The following is a 20426-nucleotide window of genomic DNA, read 5'->3' on the forward strand; positions in this document are numbered from 1 at the left end:
TAACATAAAGTTGAAAATAAGAGTCACATAAAATGGTTCTTCCAGTTCTTGTGTTTTTCTTTAACAGAATCAGTATCACATTGTATACACCATTTTATATTCTACTTTTTCCACTTAATACTACGTGACACAAACTGCTCCATGCCACTAAGCAGTCTTCTCAAACATGATGCTTTTTAATAGCTGGATGGCATTTCATCCCATGAATATATCATAATGTATATTAACACTCTCCTATCATGAAAATTTGGATTGAGCATTTTTGGAAGTGGGTCTTAGTGATAAGCCCACCTCCACACCATTCTATATTTACCCAGGGCCCCAGGGTCAGCTGCTCGGTCTCAGAAGTAAGCTTTTCTGTCAGGAAACACTGAGACTCTGGCAACTTTTTTCAAATATTTCTCTGCCACATCCAGGGTCTGGGTCCCTCTCTCCCACTAACTACTCTGAAGGGAAGATTGTATGCAGATCCCATTGAATTTCCTATGTCATCTGCTCTTTCCTACAAGGACAACAGCACAGGTCACTTCTAGGCAAGACAGTGTCTCGCTCCCAGCAGACACGTGTGGTCAGAAAACAAGGGCATGGGCACAGCCTTCTCCCAGCACTGACACTCCATAAAACATCACAAGTTCATCAAGAGAAGCTTCCCAAGGAGCTTCCAAAATCTCCTTCTGAGAGTGACATTAAGGCAGCCTTGAGGATGTCCGGAATGCCCCAGTAGTACACTGGTCTCCTACAAAGCCAAGAGCAGTGAGATTGGTTTCTGACTACGGCAGCATCAGAGGGAGGGAGGGGAAGTGACCCAGCATCAGCCTGCCCAGAATATTGGCATTGTTGGTGGCCCATGGGGCCCAGGGAGGAGGTGGGAAACACCCGACGTCAATGTCCCAACATCCCAGAGGAGAAAACAGTTGTAACTGACGGAAATGTAATAAAACAGTCCAAAATAGATGTAACCAGCTATGGATGTTGTGAAATGTTTCACAGTCATATTTGATCTAATATTACAATTTTTCATTAGAATAGAAAATAAAAACATTAAAAAACGTATGTGTCCCTATCTACTCTCATATATTCATTCTCCATGGACAACTTCTAGAAAGTTTTTTTCGACAAAGGAGCCAAGAACATACAGTGGAGAAAGGAAAGTCACTTGAATAAATGCTGTTGGGAAAACTGGACAGCCACATGCAAAAGAATGAAAATAGACCATTATCTTACACCATAGACAAATATTGATTCAAAATGGATTGAAGACTTGAATGTAAGACCTGAAACCATAAAGCTCCTAGAAGAAAACATAAGCAGTACCCTCTTTGACATGTGTCTTAGCAGTATCTTTTTGAATATCATGTCTCCTCAGGCAAGAGAAACAAAATAAAAAATAAACAAATGGGACCACATCAAATAATCAAGCTTCTGCACAGCAAAGGAAACCAATAACAAAACAAAAAGACAACCCACAAACTGGGAGAAAATATTTGCAAATCATATGTCCGATGGGGGTTAATTTCCAAAATATATAAAGAACTCATACAACTCAACAATAAAAAAATGAACACCTCAATCAAAAAATGGGCAGAATATATGAACACACATTTTTCCAAGAAGATATACTGACGGCCAACCGGCACATGAAAAGATCTTCAACATCACTAATTATTAGGGAAATGGAAATTAAAACTACAATAACATATTACCTCATGCCTGTCATAATGGTTATTGTTAAAAAGAAAAGAAATAACAAGTGTTGGAGAGGATGTGACTAAAGGGAACTCTCGTACACTGCTGGTGGGAATGCAAACTGGTGAAGCCACTGTGGGAAACAGTGTGGAGATTCCTCAAAAAGTTAAAAATAGAAATATCATATGATTCAGCTATTCTACTTCTGGGTATTCATCCAAAGAACCTGAAAACACTAATTCGAAAAGATATATGCCCCCTATGTTCATTGCAGCATTATTCACAATAGCCAAGACTTGAAAGCAACCCAAGTGCCCACCAACGGATGAATGGATAAAGAAGACATGGTATACATATACCATGAGATACTACTCAGCCTAAAAACGATGAAATCTTGCCATTTGCAACAACATGGATGGACCTTGAGGGTATTTTGCTAAGCGAAATAAGTCAGACAGAGAAAAACGAATACCGTATGATTTCACTCATATGTGGAAGGTAAAAAACCAAAGACATAGGTACAAAGAACAGATTGGTGGTTACCAGAAGGGAAGGGGCTGGGCAGAGGCTGAAATGGGTAACAGGGCACATGTGTATGATGACAGATGGAAACTAGACAGATGGAAACGATAAGCAGACTATACAGAAGCTGAAGTATAATGATGTACGCCTGAAATGTACATGATGTAATAAACCAATGTGACCCCAATAAAATAAAAATAAATAAGAAGTGGGAGGAGCCAGGGTCTCAGCAGGGTGGCCAGGGGTCAGAGGGTGAAGACAGGCAGGCTTCCTCTTTCCTCTTTTGTCTCCTTCAACTTTTTCCTGGTGTCCCCGCCACATCCCATCTCACACCACACCTGTGTTTCATTCACCTCTGTCAATCTCTTACTAAGTACAAATGAATAAGGAATCCAGGAAACTTATATTCATTTAGAGAAACTGAAATTCCAAAGGACTGAAGCTCTAATCTTGGAGACACAAGAAAGAGAGGACATAGGCAACCACCAGCTTTCATGCATTGTTGGGAAATTATCGAATTTGTGGGTTTAGGGTTCTGAGACACAGGCCCCACGCCCCCTCCTATGGCCCTGGGTCCCCATTTCTGCTGCCAGCACTGACTCTGCAGTTGTGAGGGGATCACGGTGTGGCTGGGATGTCTCTCCCTTCCCCAGATCACTGACAGTTGGTGGGCAAGCCTCCTGGGCAGCGTGGGTGACGAAACCTATCCCACCATCAGGAGAATGGGACTGTGAATTCTGACCCCCCCCGACCCCCTTCCTTCCTCTCTTGGGGGCTAAAAGTCTGGCAGGAGGAAGCACCAGCAGCAACTCACTGGGCAGCCTTCCTAGGAAGATGCAGCCGCTCCTGCTTCTGGTGGCCTTTCTCCTACCCCTCGGGGCTGGAGCAGGTAAGTGACCGTCCCCAACCTCAGAGGCCCGACCTCTCTCATAGACCCTGGAGCCAGACTGCCTGGCACTTCTGAACTCAGGATCTCTGGGCAAGTTATTTGAATTCACAATTCCTCACATTCCTCAACCATAAAACTGGAAAAATCTCAATGCCTACCTCACAGAGTTGCTATGAGAGTTAAGTTAGTTAGTGTCCATAAAACTCTTGGAATTGCCCTTGGCACTTAAACATGCTATATAAATGTGCTCTCTAAGTTCATTTTCCTGCCCATGTGTCAGAGCCTAGGAGATAAGGAAACAGCAGTAACAGTGCCATCAGCTCACATCTAGTCCCATCCCATGCTGGTGACGAGCTAGCCAGGAGCTGGACTCAGAGTGATCTGGGAAGCTCCCTGAGGAAGAAAGTACCAGGGACTTCAAGGAGAGGCCACTCCAGCAGGCTCCCATCCAACAGCAGAGCATCTCTCCTCAATGTGGGAGGCTGAAGCTGGCCATGCCTGGAGCAACGACCTTCTCCTCCTTTGGGGAAGGTGGGAGGGGGCTGAGGTCTGGGATGGGGAGTCAGCAGAGTTTCCTGAAGAGCCCTGGAGTGCTCCCCAATGTGTGGTGCAGACCCCAACTCTCACCACCAACTCCTCTTTCCTCCACATCATGTCTCCTTCCTCCCCATCTTCTAGCCTTTCTGGAGCCACCAAGCTGGTACCCAACCCACGGGTTCCACAAGCACAGAGATAAGTACCGAATGCTTCCTTCCAGGGCAGATCATCGGAGGCCAAGAGGCCAGGCCCCATTCCCACCCCTACATGGCATATCTTCAGACCCAGACTCTAGTGGGTCCAGGCATGTGCGGGGGGTTCCTGGTGCGAGAAGACTTTGTGCTGACAGCAGCCCGCTGCTGAGGAAGGTGAGGAACTAAGGAGCTTCCTGGGCGACCTGTAACACAGGCCCAGAAGGATCATAAGAGAGGCCATCTGAAAGCAGGGCTCCAGCAACGAAGGGGTGAAAGAGCCCGGGTAGGTCTGGGGGCCGGGAACAGGCCAGTGTAAATAAGGAGAAAAGAAGGGCATGATCAAATAGCAAGAGGAGGAAACGAAAGACACTCATTGGGGCTCAAAATGTGAATTCAAGCTCTCTCTCAATTTATTCTAGGGGAAGTAAAACTAAGGTCACTGCATCCCCCACCATCCCCAGCTCAGGGCTTTGGAGAAGCAGAGGGCACAGACAGAGCCCCAGAGCCCCCCTCCCCTCAATTCCCTCAACTGCAGTCTCACCACCCTGGGCTGTCCCCCTGCCCTGCAGAGCTGGTGGAACATAGTTGCTGTGGCTCACACCTACCTCTAGGCCTCCTCTCCTTTGCAGCCCTGTGAATGCTATCCTGGGGGCCCACAACATCGGGAGATGGGAAAGCACCCAGCAGCTCATATCTGTGCGCAGAGCCTTCCCCCACCCTGAATAAAATCAGCAGAACCACCTGAATGACATCATGTTACTGCAGGTACCACCTACATGACCCCCTGGTTCTCCAGCCCAGCTGACTTTCTCCCAGTGTGGGGGCTTCATCCTGTCCTGGGACCACGGGGGAGGAAGCTGGCACAGAGTCCCAGGTAGTGGTGAAGCCAAGGGGTGCGTTCTGCACAGGGATCCCTGAGGGCCTGCACTCTTCCTACCAGCTGGAGAATAGAGCCACACTGAACAGGGTCGTGAGGCCAGTGGCTCTGCCTCGGACCCAGACCAGGCTGAGGCCTGGGGACACGTGCACCGTGGCGGGCTGGGGCCTGGTGGGCCTGGATGGGAGGACAGACACACTCCAGGACGTGCGGCTGAGAGTGCAGAGGGATCAGGAGTGCAGCAATCGCTTCAATTTCTACACTCGCCGAACTCAGATTTGTGTGGGGAACCCGAGGGAGAGGAAGTCCCCCTTCCTGGTAAGGCCACGGGCATCTGCCAACACTGCCCACAACAGAGGGGCCTGGGCAGAGCTGATCGGGGAGAACAGACTACAACCCCAGGGCCTCAGTCTGGAGCCCAGACCTGAGTGGGCGGGGGGGGGGGCGCTTTCTCCCATCAATCTGGTCTGGGGACAGGGGAGGAGTACCAGACACACAACATACACACATGTCCCCTTGTCCTGGGGAAGGGGAAGGTACCTGACTTGAGTTGAACTAGAGACAGTAACCACAGTCAGGACTGAAACCCAGCAATGGAAAGATCCAGAAGCTCAACTGCTGCACCCCCACCACCCTCCTTTCTCACCCACCCCACAAATGAACGAGCTCACCTGTCCCTGCCTTCTCTGAGGGCCAGGCCTCAGGGCAGCAGGAGTGGGGAGGCCTGACTTCATGTCCCTTCCTCTCATCACCCACAGGGGGACACCGGAGGCCCCCTGGTGTGTCACAATGAGGCCCAGGGCATCGTTTCCTATGGAAATGGGATCGGGACCCCTCCAGAAGTCTTCACCAGGGTTTCCAGCTTCCTGCCCTGGATAAGAAGAACAATGAGACGCTTCAAACAACAGGGTCAGACTGAGACCCCCCTGTGACTCACTCTTCTTCTCTGGGGCCAAGGCCAGCTCCAGGGGCATTCTCAGAGCCTTAATAAATGTCCATGTCTAGAGTGGAAATATCCAATTTCTCATTTGTTCATTCAGCATCATTCAGTACAAAACAAATGTATGCCTGGACTGATTCTGAGCTCCTCCAGGAAAATGGGGTCTCTTCTTCAGGACAATGAATCCCCCTCAATGTCATAGAGATCAGGATGAGCTTCGTCCCTCCTCCAAGCCATCCATTCCCCCATATCCCCTCCCCCCATGTCCTTGGGAGTGATGGAAGGACATCTCTCTCCCCAGGGCAAGACTCTCTACTCTCCCCCTACCAGAGACTCCCACTAGATATTAAAGTACAATCTGCCTTCCGTACCCCCATGGATTCAACCAATGCAGATCAAAAAGCCTATGCTGGTTGCGTAGTACTGAACATGAATAGATTTTTTTTCCTTGTCATTATTCCCTAAACAATACAGTATAACTACAGTATTAAAAACTACAGCATTTACATTGTATTAGGTATGATAAGTATTCTAGAGATAATTTAAAGTGTACGGGATGATGTGTGTAGGTTATATGCAAATACTTTGCCGTTTTATACAAGGTAATTGAATATCTGCAGATTTTGATATCCACGGGGGGCCTGGAGCCAATCCCCTCTGGATCCTGAGGGACGACTGTACACTCTAAAATCGTGTGCCTTTGGTGTGTGTAGGACAGGCAGACCAAAGGACAGAACTGAAATTCCATACCACGACCAATTTAATACACAGTGAAGGTGGCATCTCAAATCACTGGGAACCCATAAACTTTTAATAGACAGTATTAGAACAACTAAGTCGTTATTTGAGGAAAAGCAGAAAATTGGATCCACTCCTCACACCAGAATCTAAAATAACCCTCTAATGGATCAGAGATCTAAATGTAAAAAATTAAAGCATACAAGTACTAGAAGAAAAAAAAAGATTTGTTTCCTTAAAAATAGGTAATGAATACCCACGTTCACAACAGCACTATTCACAATGGCCAAGAGATGAAAGCAACCCATGTGTCCATCACAGCCAGAGTCCTTCTCCTAAACTCTTCACCACACCAACCCCCACTGTCCTATAGACCAATGTTCTCACGTATAAGGTGACGAGGGTCTGCTGCTTGTTTTGATGCTCTGAAGTTACACAAAACTCCACACAAAATGTTGAATAAATAACATGACTTTTACCCTAAATATTAGCCCATATTCAAATAAAAGATTACTGACATCACTTAATTTAAAATCATACTTTAGGGCCAGCCCCGTGGCTTAGCGGTTAAGTGCGCGCGCTCCGCTACTGGCGGCCCGGGTTCGGATCCCGGGTGCGCACCGATGCACTGCTTCTCCCGCCATGCTGAGGCCGCGTCACTTACAGCAACTAGAAGGATGTGCAACCACGACATACAACTATCTACTGCGGTTTTGGGGGAAAAAAAGGAGGAGGATTGGCAATAGATGTTAGCGTAAAGTCAGTCTTCGTCAGCAAAAAGAGGAGGATTATCATGGATGTTAGCTCAGGGCTGACCTTACTCACAAAAAAAAAAAAGAAAAATCACACTTTAAATACCTTCCTAAGGTAACTGTACAGGATGAGCTGGGAGGTTTTTCTGCCTCCACCAAAATGTAAATGTAAATAACTCTTGTAGTCTATACAGAAACTCACAAATAATAATGTGGGCCTGAAATTACACAATGTTATAAACCATTGTGATCTCAAGAAAACAGTTGAAACAAAATGTTAATTATTCTTTGCAGTGTAACATTTACCATCTAAACTTTTGCAGCCTCCATGTCTAAATCACTGAGCACATATTTTATCAAATCCAACTGGCTGCATACAGAAATGCTTTGGTAAATTTGACCATTATTTTATGGGTCTTTGTTATCAGAAAGCCATTAGCATAATATTCAGCGTAAGCCATTTATCAACAAAGTTTAAATCAACAGTACATCTTTGACAATGCTCAGTCACTCTCGATATTTGCTACCATCTACCCATAGGAATTACCTGTTACTCGCATGCTCAGGAGGATAACAGTCTCATTATTCAATGTTTGCATTGGCAAATGGAAACAACACTTGATGGCAGGGAGGAGGGGAAGGAGAGAGCAGTGGAAGAGTCCCCCATTCAGCCTCCCTTCCTCTCTGGGACATTCACTTAGAGCCCCAGAGCACCACCCCATCTCAGGACTGGGTCCGCAGGAAACACCCAGGACAGACAAGTCTCACTTCCATGTCTTTCTCTGCCAGGTAGCACTTCCAAGGCAGCTCTCTGCCTCCAGCTGCCCTGCTGAAAAGATTTCCACAGACCTCCCAGCGCTCACCTCAGAGACAATTCCCTCATGACGGTCCCAGAGTCCAGCCCCACCACCTCCCGCAGCTCTGCTCTCTTCACAATTAAGGAAACCTCAGCAGCAAAGCTTTAGCAAGAAAGTGTTTTCCACACTGAAAGCTAGTGCAAAAGCACACAATTCCTCCCACTCTCTTTCTCCAGGTGCAGACTGTGCATTAAAGGCCCTTCTGACCTGACTGGGAAGTCGTAAAACCATGACAAGCTCATGCTTAGTAACCTCACCGGGAACTAAGGCAGACTTGCGGTCTGCAGAGGCCTGTGTCTTCTGCTCCAGGGCCTGATAAGAGTCAGGAGAAACTGGACACTGGCCATTCATCATCATTATAGCAGAATCGCAGAGGCGAGCGGTGGTAAGCGTGATAAAGCTATCTGAGTTTGTCTGGGAAAAGGTGGGTGCCCAGAGCAACCAGACTGAAATTTGAGGGGGAGAACAAGGGGCAGCACAGGCCAGTCCCAACAGCTCAAAGGAAACGTCTCTATTACAGAAATGTGAAAATACTATCAGAAGTACATGAAATCTGCTAAATAAATTATGAATCATCAAGATTTTAGGTGGCATGACCCTCACAACAATTAAGAACTCTGTTAGACTGATATCCTATCAAAATTTCATTTTCAAGTATCCACTGAATTTTCAGAAGTATAATTTTCCAAGGCTGCATTATGATCCACTGCATGATATACAGAAAATTACTAAACCATTTCAGCAATCCAGGAATTTACAGTGTTGACTTTAAACATGCTATTACAACTTTGACAATTAGAATGGGTTTCGGTGGCAGCCAGCTCTAATAGGGACTGGATGACCCCCACCTCCTGGAGTTCACACTGGAGAGCGAAGGCCTTTGCTGGCATGACAATGTCACTGAGACCCCAAATTTGCAGGGCAAGGAGAGACCAGAATGACTAACAAAAGCCAAGATGAATTACACCCTCTTCACATTTTCTACCACAAACAGATGTCACTCACGGTGCCCACAACATCACAGAGGAGGAAACCACCCAGCAGCAAATCCCTGTGTGCAGAGCCATCCACATCCTGATGGAGAGAAAAGACAGGGACCAGATACAACTGCAAGAGCCTCATGCCTGCCTTTCTGGTTCTGCAGATGATCAGGCCCAACCCTTCCCCTCTCCTCCACCCTGACTGATCTGCTGGGTCCCAGGCCACCTAGGGGGGTGGTACAGCTTTTGCAGGAGGGGTTCAGTAGACAGCTCTTCTCTGGCTTGAGTTCCCAAGAGGAGCAAGAGAGAATTTGCCATCTCTTGCCTCTTCCAGCCTTCTGGAACACAAGGCCAAATGACTTATGCTTTGAGGTTTTTTGTCTTGCACGAGAGCTAAGACTGGGTGATATAGGGGAAGATGTGCAGGGAGGCAGGCTGGGGTTACCTGGGTAATGGCAACTCTCAGACTCACTCCAGGAATTGGACATGGAGGTGCAACTGAGGCACAGACCAGTATTACTACAGCAGCTCTGACCAGCTGTGTGTGGGATTCAAAGGAGAAGGCTATTCAAGGGTAAGGTGGGTGGTATGCCCAGCAGTGACCCAGAGGCAAAACGCCCTAGGGGCATCTGGGGAAGAATATACCCACAGTCTACAAAACTGGATTACCAGGATCCACGGGATCCCCCATCCAGTCTATGGAGCTTGTTCCTGATCCTCCAGGAGGACACTGGAGAGCTGGGGTAGAGCTGGAGACAGCAGTCAGGACTGAGAGGGATGCCCAGGATGCCGATACGCATTCCCTCTCTCAACCACATACACACACTGACACATACCAGGGCCCTGACCCTCTGACATGAGTGAGTCTGGGCTCCAAAGGGAATCTCTTTGTGAAGGGAACGCCCCTGAAAGGCCCAGGTGATTGGCGTGAGGAAGTCCACATGAACAGGAGCAGGAAGCTGGGCTAAGGGACACTTCAGGACTCAGGAGACCACTAGTCCAACGAGGACCACCTTCCTTAGGGAATCACTGCACATCCCCGGCCCAGGTTCCCACAGCCGCCTGTTGCACACACAGTGGGTAACTACAGGGCTCCTCCTTGAGGTGACAAAACTCCTGGCCAACTGGTCACTCAGCTGGGCTCTGTGCTGAGTGCTGGAGGACAAGGTGGCAGCATCTGCCCCAGCCTAAGGGCCACCCACTGCCCAGTCCCTCAGCACCCACAGGACATTTCAGCCCATCCCTTCTGGTCACAGCTAGCAGATCAGCTCTGCTTCTGCCATCCATCAATACACACATGGTTAGTGAGGGTCAGTCAACTGTTGGGCCAGGAAATACAATGGTGACAATGACAAATGCTTAATGACTCAGTGTCAGAGTGACCTCAGTCTGCATTCCGTGGATCTCTGTGCTTTGTTCTCAGAGTTCTCAGTGACCCAGATCTAGACGAAACTCAATTAGAATGGAAGAGTGTCCAGTTCCAATAAACACCAGAACTTCCATTGTTTGTCACATTACACTCTGCTTGTATCATTTCACATGATCTTAGAAATATAGATGATTGTAGCTAAAGGCATCTTATACATCATGATGTCCCATGGTTTCAAATCCTGTAGCCTAAAGGAAGACAAGAGGCAAGGTATCAATGCCCTCACCTCATCACATTAAATCAGAGATGTTCATGTGTTTGAAATATTTGGCATTGGTGAAATTATTTCCTGTGAGGAAAATATCACAATATTGAAAAAGAAAAATATGGACACACAGTAAGGTAGATTGTCTTGCTCCTTTGAAATAAAGGCCGAGAAAGAGAGGTGATCAGCACAGCCATTCGGCAAGTACTCCACAGGAACAGTGTGCCTGGTGTCTCCACTACCAGGCCAGGGCTCCTCCATTCGGGAGATTTTGCTCCTTACACTCTCTTATCTCCGAAATCTCTGGGCACATGGCCATTTGGGCTGCAGTTACACCTACTGGAGAGGATGCCCCACGTGAGACCATGTGGTCCATCTCAACTCCTGCCTGTAAACTCTACTCAGCCCCACTTGGCTTCCAGACATCTATATTTCTCAATTAAGTGGTAGAATCAAGTTACCTGAATATCTTCTGGAATCCCTCTATTAGCGTGACTCACCCAGTTATTCAACCAGCCAGTTCTGGAACCTCAAGGAGAGAATCTCACCCAGGCCCACCGGACAATCCTTAATTTAGGACAGCTATCAGGCATACCATCCTTTCAGCCCAACTATACTCTCTACTAAGCTAAACACCTCCTGTTTCTTATCCATTCTCCTAAGGAAATTGGAAACCCATTCAACTCCCAGGATCCTCTCTTGTGGAAATTCTCCTCAGAGGCCAAAGCCAGGAAACTCCAATGGCCAGTTCTCTTGGTTTCTCTCCACTGTGCTGAGATAACTTCTTAGGTAATGAGGGACACTGGCCAATCTGGAGAATACCCCATCTTGTATCCTAGTGAGCTGCTCCACTGAGGCTCAGGTCTAGGAATGTATTTTTAGATGGGAAAGTGGCAACTATTTCCACTGCACCCACTATTCCTCTCAGGACATCAAGCGTTGGGAAAAGGGCAGAAAACAACACCCAGTTGGGGGCAGTCTCTCATAACTGGGACTGCTCCTTCTTTCCAAAGAAAGAAAAGCTGAGACTGTCAACCAGGGATAGAGTGTGAGGAGGTGCAGAAACTTTGCCTACACAGCAGTCTCCAATGTGGCCCCACGACCCAGGCCCCCTGGGACAGGAGAGATCAGGACCAGGAGGATTCATGGTAAATTCTGATTTCATCTATTTATAGCTCTACATGCATGTTCTAAATACCTTCCAACTGGCAACTGTGACCCCTTGAAAACATCCTGATATTGAGAGCAGCATGGGCTTTATCAGGCCGACCTAGGAACACACACTGAACTCAAGCACATTTGTCGTCAAGCCTCCTGTAAGGGCTCCCCTCTGGCCTCTGCTTACCTTCCTACTACTCTCTTTAACACTCCATCTCCACTTCATCTTCAATCTCCATGCAGCACCAACACCCCCAGGATTCTCCCATTTCTGAAAAGACTGAGAAGTTGATGGATGACTGGGCTCTTGGCTGGCATGTTTCAGGTGAGAACAGAGCTTGGCACTTTTGCATGAATATGAAAAAAAAAGGCTCAGGCTGTCAAACAGTGAAAGGTTAAAAAGGGAAGTGATGCAGTGATGATATTGTAGGAAATAGGAAGCAGTTCATCTCACATGGAAGGCAATGAGGGGTGATTTTCAGGCTCCTCATCCCCCCAGAATTCAAACAAGGTAGGGAACATGACTTCTGGCTCAGTGTTGTGAGAGGTTTGGGGGATTCGATCGGAGACGTAAAAGAAACTTTCCACTCCAAACAAATGGACTGAAGGTGCATTTTATTATATAGAGGATAGTAAAGGCGACAGTCTGCAAACAGATCCAAATAGGTCAAATATTAAGAGGGAAAAACATCAGCTCGACTGGAAAGGGAAAACATCCACATCGACTGAGATAGCAGCAGATTCAAATAGATCATATAATAAGAGGGAAAAACATCAGATCGACTGGAAAGGGAAAACATCCACATCCCGACTGAAGGGAAATGACACAAACCAACCAGAAAGAGAAGCACCAGGTTGACCGAAAAGAGAACACATCAGATCAATTATTCACAACAAATCAATTACTTCACAACAAATCAATTACTCACAACATCCACGCCCCACTGCTGGGAGAGTCCTTTCAACCGACATGGCTGGGCGGGGATCACACGTCCTGGGCAAGGTGTCCCTTCCACAGGTGGAACTCTCACCAGGCCTCGGTTTCCAGCAGCTTTTTATAGCATCAATAATTCCCAGAGTAAGCAGTTACAGAGCTTTTACACAGTAAGCATTCAGTGTTCCCATGCACAAATGGTTATCAGTGGCATACATGCACTGAGTCTCCTGGCTATCGTCCCAGCCTGGCAGTTGTGTACGTGCATTGTTTACCCTGGTTATTGTCCCAGCCCAGCACAGATGGCCAGTCTGCCCCAGGCTGCGGCGCCCTAAGGGCCTTGAAATTTTTACACATTGCAACTATCTCTGTGGGAGAAGGGCCAGTTCCCACAATGCAGAAAGCTGCTTTTATATTTCTTTCTGTGCTGGTGGCTGTAGGACAATGGAGCGGCCAAACATGGCTATACTCGTGTCAAGGCACTCAGACCAAAGTCCTCAGAAGCCCATGCATCCCTTCTGAGATCCCAGGACTTCCTCCTGGTGAATGTGGTCAGTCTGACTCAGCAACTGTTGAAGAATGTGGTTCTTACAACACCTTCAGCACTTGCAGAGATCCCCAGCCAGGCTGTCTCTCTGACCCATCCTTGCCTCAGTCCTACCCAGCAGTTTGTGGAACCCCAGCTCTATTGTTGAAAACCATTCACTGAAAGGGCAGAAATGAAAACTTCTCCCAAAGGGCAATGGTGGGCCCTCCTTTTCATGGCCTTCTCAATTGTAGCCAGGGAAGTGATTTAGTATTAGGATGGCACATGATTCTGGTGGAGGGAAAACTGAAAATCAGGGATATAACTTTCCATTCTCCAATGCTAAGAGTGGTTATCTATCCCAGGAGCTATCGTGTGGATCAAGAATAGAAGAGTTAGCTAATAGTTTCCTAGGTGTGACCTTCACCTTGCCTGTCTTCTGCTGAGCCAATCAGCCCTACCAGACAGATACCCAGAACCTAACTGAGCCATCAGAGTGTTGCCTCACCACTGCTCCCATGGTCCTAGTGGAGACTGGCTCCCATCCAGGCCCCTCCTGCCCATTTCACCATCTCACTCTGATTTCCCATCCTTTGTATCTGCCCTCATTATTCTGAGAGCTCAATGCCTTAGGAAGATAAATCCATGCAGGAGTTCAGATATCCATGTGGACATCTCCCACACATGCACAAACCAAAGCAAATTTGTGTATTCTTCACTCCTGCATCAATCAAACATTTATGCGTATTTCGTATGTGTCCAACTCAAGATGGAAAAGAAAGATCCCAGAGTATTCTGCCAGATCAACTCAAAATATTCAGGTCTTAGAAACCAGCCTCATCCTCGAAGGGAGCAAGAGACAGGGGTCTGAGATGCTCGGGGACAAAGAAGCAACCAGTGTAGGCAAGAGAAATGTTTTTCAGATCTTATGGACAGTCTACTCTGAAGACAGAACATTCTCCTTAAGATGTGTCTGAAGTATGTTTGATACAGACCAGAGCTGAGCTCCTCACCACACAGGAAGAAACTGAGAACCAAAGAGGAGCCAGCCATGCTACAATGATATCACGCTTCCCACAGAAGCCAGGAGCCCCACCTCAGTGTGTAGTGGTCCCAACAAGGGCTCTCTTCCCTGCCATGTCCAATCAACAGATTATCCCAGGCTGTAAACGTCCTATCTTCTGGCCACGAGACCTGTCCTCTGCTTTCTAGAATTCTCCTCAGAGCCCAAGGCTGGGACCTCCTAAACCCAGCCTCAAGTTGAACTTTCTCACACCTCATGCCAAGCTAACCTGTCAGATAGTGAAGGAGACCAGACAAGTGGAGAAAGATCCGATCCTCCACCCTAGTGACCAGCTCCATTGAGGATCAGGACTAGGGATGTGGTTTCTGGAGGCAATTCCATTCTATTCCCACTTCTCAGGACAGTGAATTTTGTAGAAAGGGCAAAGGAGCAGTGTCCAGGTGGAGGCAGTCGCTCTTCACTGGGGCTGTTCTTTCCAGGAAAACAAGAACAGAAGCCCTCACCAGGCTTCAAGCATCTCTCAGTTGTCCCTGACGACATCAATACCCCATTCAGATGAAGAAATTTGATTCTCATATCTTTCTTTATCTTTCAAAATATTCACAAGTATGGAGATCCAGGCCTCTCTATCCCACCTGAACACGTTCAGGAGAAGTTAGGAGGAAACTCGGCTCCATCCTGTTGGTCAGGGGCAGAAGGATGAATTCAGGCAGGCTTGTGTGCAATCGCTTGCCCCTTCCCCAGCTCTTCCTCTGTCCCTCCCACTTTTCTTCCAGTCTCTGCTTGCATAGAGTTTGCCTACTACATGATAACGTCCAATTGATAAATAAGTGGTAAGGCTTAAGATGAGACCATGCTCAAGGTTCTTGCATTTATATAAGAATCTCTTACAAATTTATGGAGACACAAAGTAGAATGGTGATTCCCTGAGACAGGGGGAGAGAGCAATGGAAAGTTACTGTTTAATGGGTTCAGAGTTTCAATTGGGGAAGATGAAAAAGTTCTGGAGGTGGATAGTGGTGATGGTCACACAACAAGGTGAATGTACTTAATGCCACTTCACTGTACACTTAAAAATGCTTAATAGCTAAATGTTATGTTATGTATATTTCACCACAACTTAAAAAGTAACAGTGAAAAAGAATCTCTTGTAACACAAAAGGGAAAATCTCTAATGGTAGAAGATGTTATTTGGAGAAAGGGGCAGCGATCTCCTCTGCACGTGTATGGCATTGTTGGCACTACTTTTCCTTTTGAGCACTCAGATTTCTGGGTCAAGCAGAAGAGGCCTCATGTCTGGTTGATGTCACAGACCCAGAAGTAGCTCCATCCCAGCATCTCTCACCTGCTAACATGACACAGAAGCAGCAGCTGTGGGTGAGAATGAGCCAGAGGTGCTGTCTGAAGAGAGGGCTGGGCTGGATACGAGACAATGAGATCTAGGATAGAAGGGAAGGAGCTATAGGGGAAATCTTGCCCATTCTTCCATGACACTTTATTCTACTTGGAGTTCACTGAGCTTCTCGGGTGTGTACATCAATGGTTTTGGTTTTGGGAGGAGTTTTTTCACCAAAATTGAGACATTTTTCAGCCATTATGTCTTCAGATTTTATTTATGCTCCTTTCTCTCTCTCCTCTCCTTCTGGGACTCCCATTACACATATATTGCATGTAGTTTCTTACACATCTCTAACACTATTCATTTTCCCTCTTTCTTTGTTCTTTCTGTTCACTGAAAAGTCCTAAAGCAATCACAAATTTATTAACAATACGTCTCAAGAGCAGCCTCCACAAACTTCTCTCCAGGCATAATTGCTAAACACAGGCACAGGTGCCTTCTACCCTTGGTAGGAGCACCAGAGTCATGATCAGCGAGGTGTGGGTCAGGTGAGACAGGGGGCAAAAGGGGGCAGAAGGAGAGCAAAAAGAGGAAACTGCCTGCCAATATTACCTGGATCCATGGGGAACCCTGGAAGAAAGGAGGCCTGAGCCATTTGTGGGGTGCAACTGTAGCCCAAGGTAATGTCCCAACAGCTCAGAGTAAAATTATCTATCAGAAAAATGTGATAATGCAGCCAAACGCACAAGAAACAAGCCATGGAAATTGTGAAAACTCGCATGGTTCTATGTGACAAGATGCACTCAAATGATAAACACCTGCTTTGGGCCAAAATTATATTCCATCATCTTTGATTTTCGATGCTTCCAGAAATTCATAGATATTATTTTATAGATACTTAAAAATCCAACATGTTAACCCACTTTTATTTAGTAAATCACTTCGATATTGCTAAACATACTTGTTTCCAGATTGAAGGTGGGGAGAGGCGTAAGTCATCAAAGGTAGGAGAACAGTGATGGCCCCTATAAGCAACTGTCACGTCTGGGACAGAGAATGAAAATGAGAAGATACTTGACATGCTCCACCTTCTGGGCAATGACTGATCCAACAGACGCAAAAGCAGCATAAGCATTATGCCCAGTTTGAGATAAGATGTCAGAAGTCTTCTCATGTCTAAACTAAATTATATAAGAACAAAGAGAAGTAATTTAACTGTCAGGCTGACTGCTTGTATTCTTAGTAGCATCATACCTTGAAACTTTTCCATCCAAAAGCTGAGAGCCCTCAAGCACCTGCGTACAGAGAACTGCGTGAGCAAGTACGCCACGTTCCTCACCAGGGACAGGAAGCCTCAGGGGGCAGAATATTTACCTACATCATGGTCTTCACTGGGGCACCAGGTTACCTTGGCCAGGTGGGACAGGAGTGACCAAGGAAACTCAGAATGAGTGGCAAAGCTTTTTTTCCTCTTTCAGTCTCTATCTCTATACCCCCAAACTACTTTTAACACCCGGGTCTTTTAAACCTTTGAAATATCAAGAAGTTGAGAACCACATTAGCTTTAACAGGGTGACCTGTGACCACACAATGAACTCAAGTGCATTTGTCTGTCAAACCCCTCCTCCCAAACTCTCCTATTCTGTCACTACCTTCAGTTCCTAGTACTGTCTCATAAGCATCCCATCTGCACTTCACCCCAATCTCTGCTCCTCACCCCCACCCCCAACAGTTTGCAGCTGCCTGAAACTACCAAGAAGTTGATGGAGGACTAGGCTCTAGGCTAATGTGTTTTAGGAGAGACCAGTGCTTGGTACTTTTGCATTTATACCGCAAAAAAAAAATTCTTGGGCTATCAAACAAATGAAGCTATACAAAGAGTAGGATTGGATATGTGCATGCTATTTTAGGAAGCAGACAGATGCCTAGTCACAAATTCAAGGCATGGAGGGGTCATATTCATTCTCTTGGAGGATCTCACTTAGGGGAAGGGGACATCATTTCTGGCTAACACCAAAGCCCCCCAAAGTCCCTTCTGCATTAAAGAGTCCCATATTTTCTCTTGGTGAATGTGGACATGCTCTCAACAGCCCGAGAATGTGGTTCTTGCAAAACCCTCACCACACAGTCGTTTCAGTGTGAGAGGAAGAAGGATACGACAAAAGCTGTTATCTTCAGAAACAATAGAACTAGGAGGAAATTGGTGGTCACTGAGCCTGCCCCTTCTTCCTTCACCTCTACAGCTGAGAAACCTGGAAGGAGAAAGCACACACCTCTTCAGACCTTATCAGCCTTCAGAGAAGATGCTGCTGCTTCTGTTATTGCTGGCCAATCTCCTACCCTCCAGGGCTGAAGGAGGTAAGTGCACATGTCGATCCTGAGAGGCCTGGCTTATTCAAACAGTGACACTTCCACAGTGTCCCACTGAGGCTATCACTACGATCCTTACTTGCCTCAGTCTATTCTCGGAAATTTGCTGAACCCTAGATCTGTCGCTGGAGAGCGGTGCAGAGAAATTATAGAAAATTACTCCCAAGGAGACCTGGTAGGTCCTGTCCATTCCATCCCTGTCACTTGGAAAGTGACTTAGTATTAGAATGGCACATGATTCTGCTGGAGGGGAAAGCTGAAAATGGGGGATATAACTTCCCATTCTCCAAAGCTAAGAGTGGTTATCTATCCCAGGAGCTATCGTTTGGACCAAGAATGAAACAGCTATCTTATACTCAATTTCCTAGGTGTCACCTTCTCCCCATCCCCAGTCTCTTGAGCTACTCAGCTCTACCAGGGCTGAAACTCAGAACCTATCAGAGCCATCAGATTGTTCTCTCACTGCTCCGAAGTCCTAATGGAGACTGGCTCCCACCCAGGCCCCCTCCTGCCCCATTTCCTCATCTCACTCTGATTTCCCAGCCTTTGTTTCTCCCTCTTTGTCCTGAGGGCTCAAGGCCTCAGAAAGATAAATCCGTGCTGGAGTTCAGACTGCATTAGGACTGCTCCTCCCCAGCTGCTGACCAAAGCAGATTTGAGGACTGTTCATTCATGTACCTGACAAGCACTGGTGGGGTCTGTACTATGTGCCTGACCCATCCTGGAAGTAAACAGGACACAGGGTTTCTGAGAAGCTCGAGACAAAGAAGCAACCAGGGTAGGTCAGAGAGTAATTTCCAGGCCTTCTAGTACAGTCCCCTTAACACGTATATGAAATGTGTTTGCTCCAGAACAAGGGCTGAGCTCCTCATCTCCACAGGAGGAAACTGGGAACGACACCAGGAGACACATCGTGCTGCAAGCCCCCCAGGCTGCCCAGCGAAGCCTGCAGCCCCTTCTCACTGTGTTGGGGCCCTGAAGACACTACAACCACCCCAGCCTCTGCACACTCCATGGGTTTAGACGACCAAGCAGTGCCCATACTCTATTTTCCATGAACACAGAGATCCAGGGCAATTTTCTTTCAGGAGAGATCAGATGGGCCAGCGAGATCAGTCTGCACTCCCAGCCCTGCATGGTATCTGTACTTTCCTACAATGACAAGGAAGGCAGGAAGAGTTGTGGAGGGTTCCTGGTACTCGACATCATCATGCTGACAATGGCTCACTGTAACGGAAGGTGAGGAGCACAAATGAGTCATTGTCTTACTGGGAAGCTCTTGTACCATCCCAGGACCCAGAATTCAGGAATGTCCCTGAGAACACAGGGCCAATGACTAATCAGAGGGGCCATCTCATCTGCTCAGGCCTGGATAGAGTGGGATACAGGGGTGGAACATGTGCACAGAGAACTGGGTGGCAGGCAGGCTGCTGAAGAAGCAGCTGGGTCATTGCTGCACAGCAAAGAAAGGCCACACTGTCCACTTTTCCCTTCCTCCCTATCTGACTCAGCTGCAGGTGTGCCCTAGGCTGGAACTTCAACCTGCCTTTCAGAGACTGAGTGCAGCTCCTGTGGCTTACCCAATCCTCCTTTCTTTACAGAAGAATAAGCGTCACCCTGGGTGCTCACAATATCAGAAAAATGGAAAACAGCCAGCAGGTCATTCCTGTGCTCAAAGCTTTCTCTCACAAGGATTAAACAATAATTCCAAGTTCAACGACATCATGCTACTGAAGGTACCATCTTGCTGACTTTCAGGTGCACTCACAGGGGTTACAAGGGAGCATACAGCTCATTCAGGGTCTCAGTCCCCTCCTCTCCTCCTACCTGTCTGCTCTGCCTGGGTCAGTGTAATAGAAGGGGGCTTGGGAGACTACAGGCAGGGGGTACAGGCAACCTCACCCCTGGCTCTGGCCCAGTTAGGGTGCGGGCCCTGAACTGCCATCTCTCACCTTTCTGACCAGTTACAAAACAAGGCTCAACTCAACTGGGCTGTGAAGACCATCTCCCTGCCATGGAGCCAGGACTGGGTGAGGCCAGGGCAGGTGTGTAGCGTGGCGGGCTGGGGAAGACTGGCAAGTGGCAAAAAAGGCAACCACACTCCAGGAGGTGGATCTCGAAGTACAAAATGAGCAGAAGTGCAAGGACCTCTTCAAAAACTACAACAACTCCATCCAGCTGTGCATGGGGAACCCTAAGGACAAGAAGGCCACTGCACGTGTAAGGAGACAAGCGTCTTCCCAGCATTAACCCAGGGACACAGTGATGCTGGGGTGACATGGCCAGGCCTTCTCTCACCCCACAGCCAATGGTGGACCAGAGTCCACTCATGGGAGGAGGCATGCTGTTCCCAACATGTGGGGCCCAGGCATCTTCTTCCAGCCAATTTCTTGGCCTTTGTCCATTGGACAACAGGAGGAGGGCCTGGGACTGGGTTGAGCTGGAGAGAGGACACAGCCAGGACACAGG

General features: G+C 47.4%; 1 protein-coding gene across 1 annotated transcript; it reads left to right on the plus strand.

Moving 5' to 3' along the window:
* The first annotated feature begins 3042 nt into the window (after positions 1–3042).
* On the plus strand, positions 3043–5637 carry CTSG (cathepsin G). Its single transcript, XM_058540371.1, is given in 5 exon segments — positions 3043–3097; positions 3855–4002; positions 4458–4593; positions 4769–5023; positions 5464–5637. Coding segments are annotated over 5 exon segments (768 nt in total).
* The last annotated feature ends 14789 nt before the right edge of the window (positions 5638–20426 follow it).

The sequence above is a fragment of the Diceros bicornis genome, chromosome 5 (assembly GCF_020826845.1).
Source record: "Diceros bicornis minor isolate mBicDic1 chromosome 5, mDicBic1.mat.cur, whole genome shotgun sequence".
NCBI classification, from domain to species: Eukaryota; Metazoa; Chordata; class Mammalia; order Perissodactyla; family Rhinocerotidae; genus Diceros; species Diceros bicornis.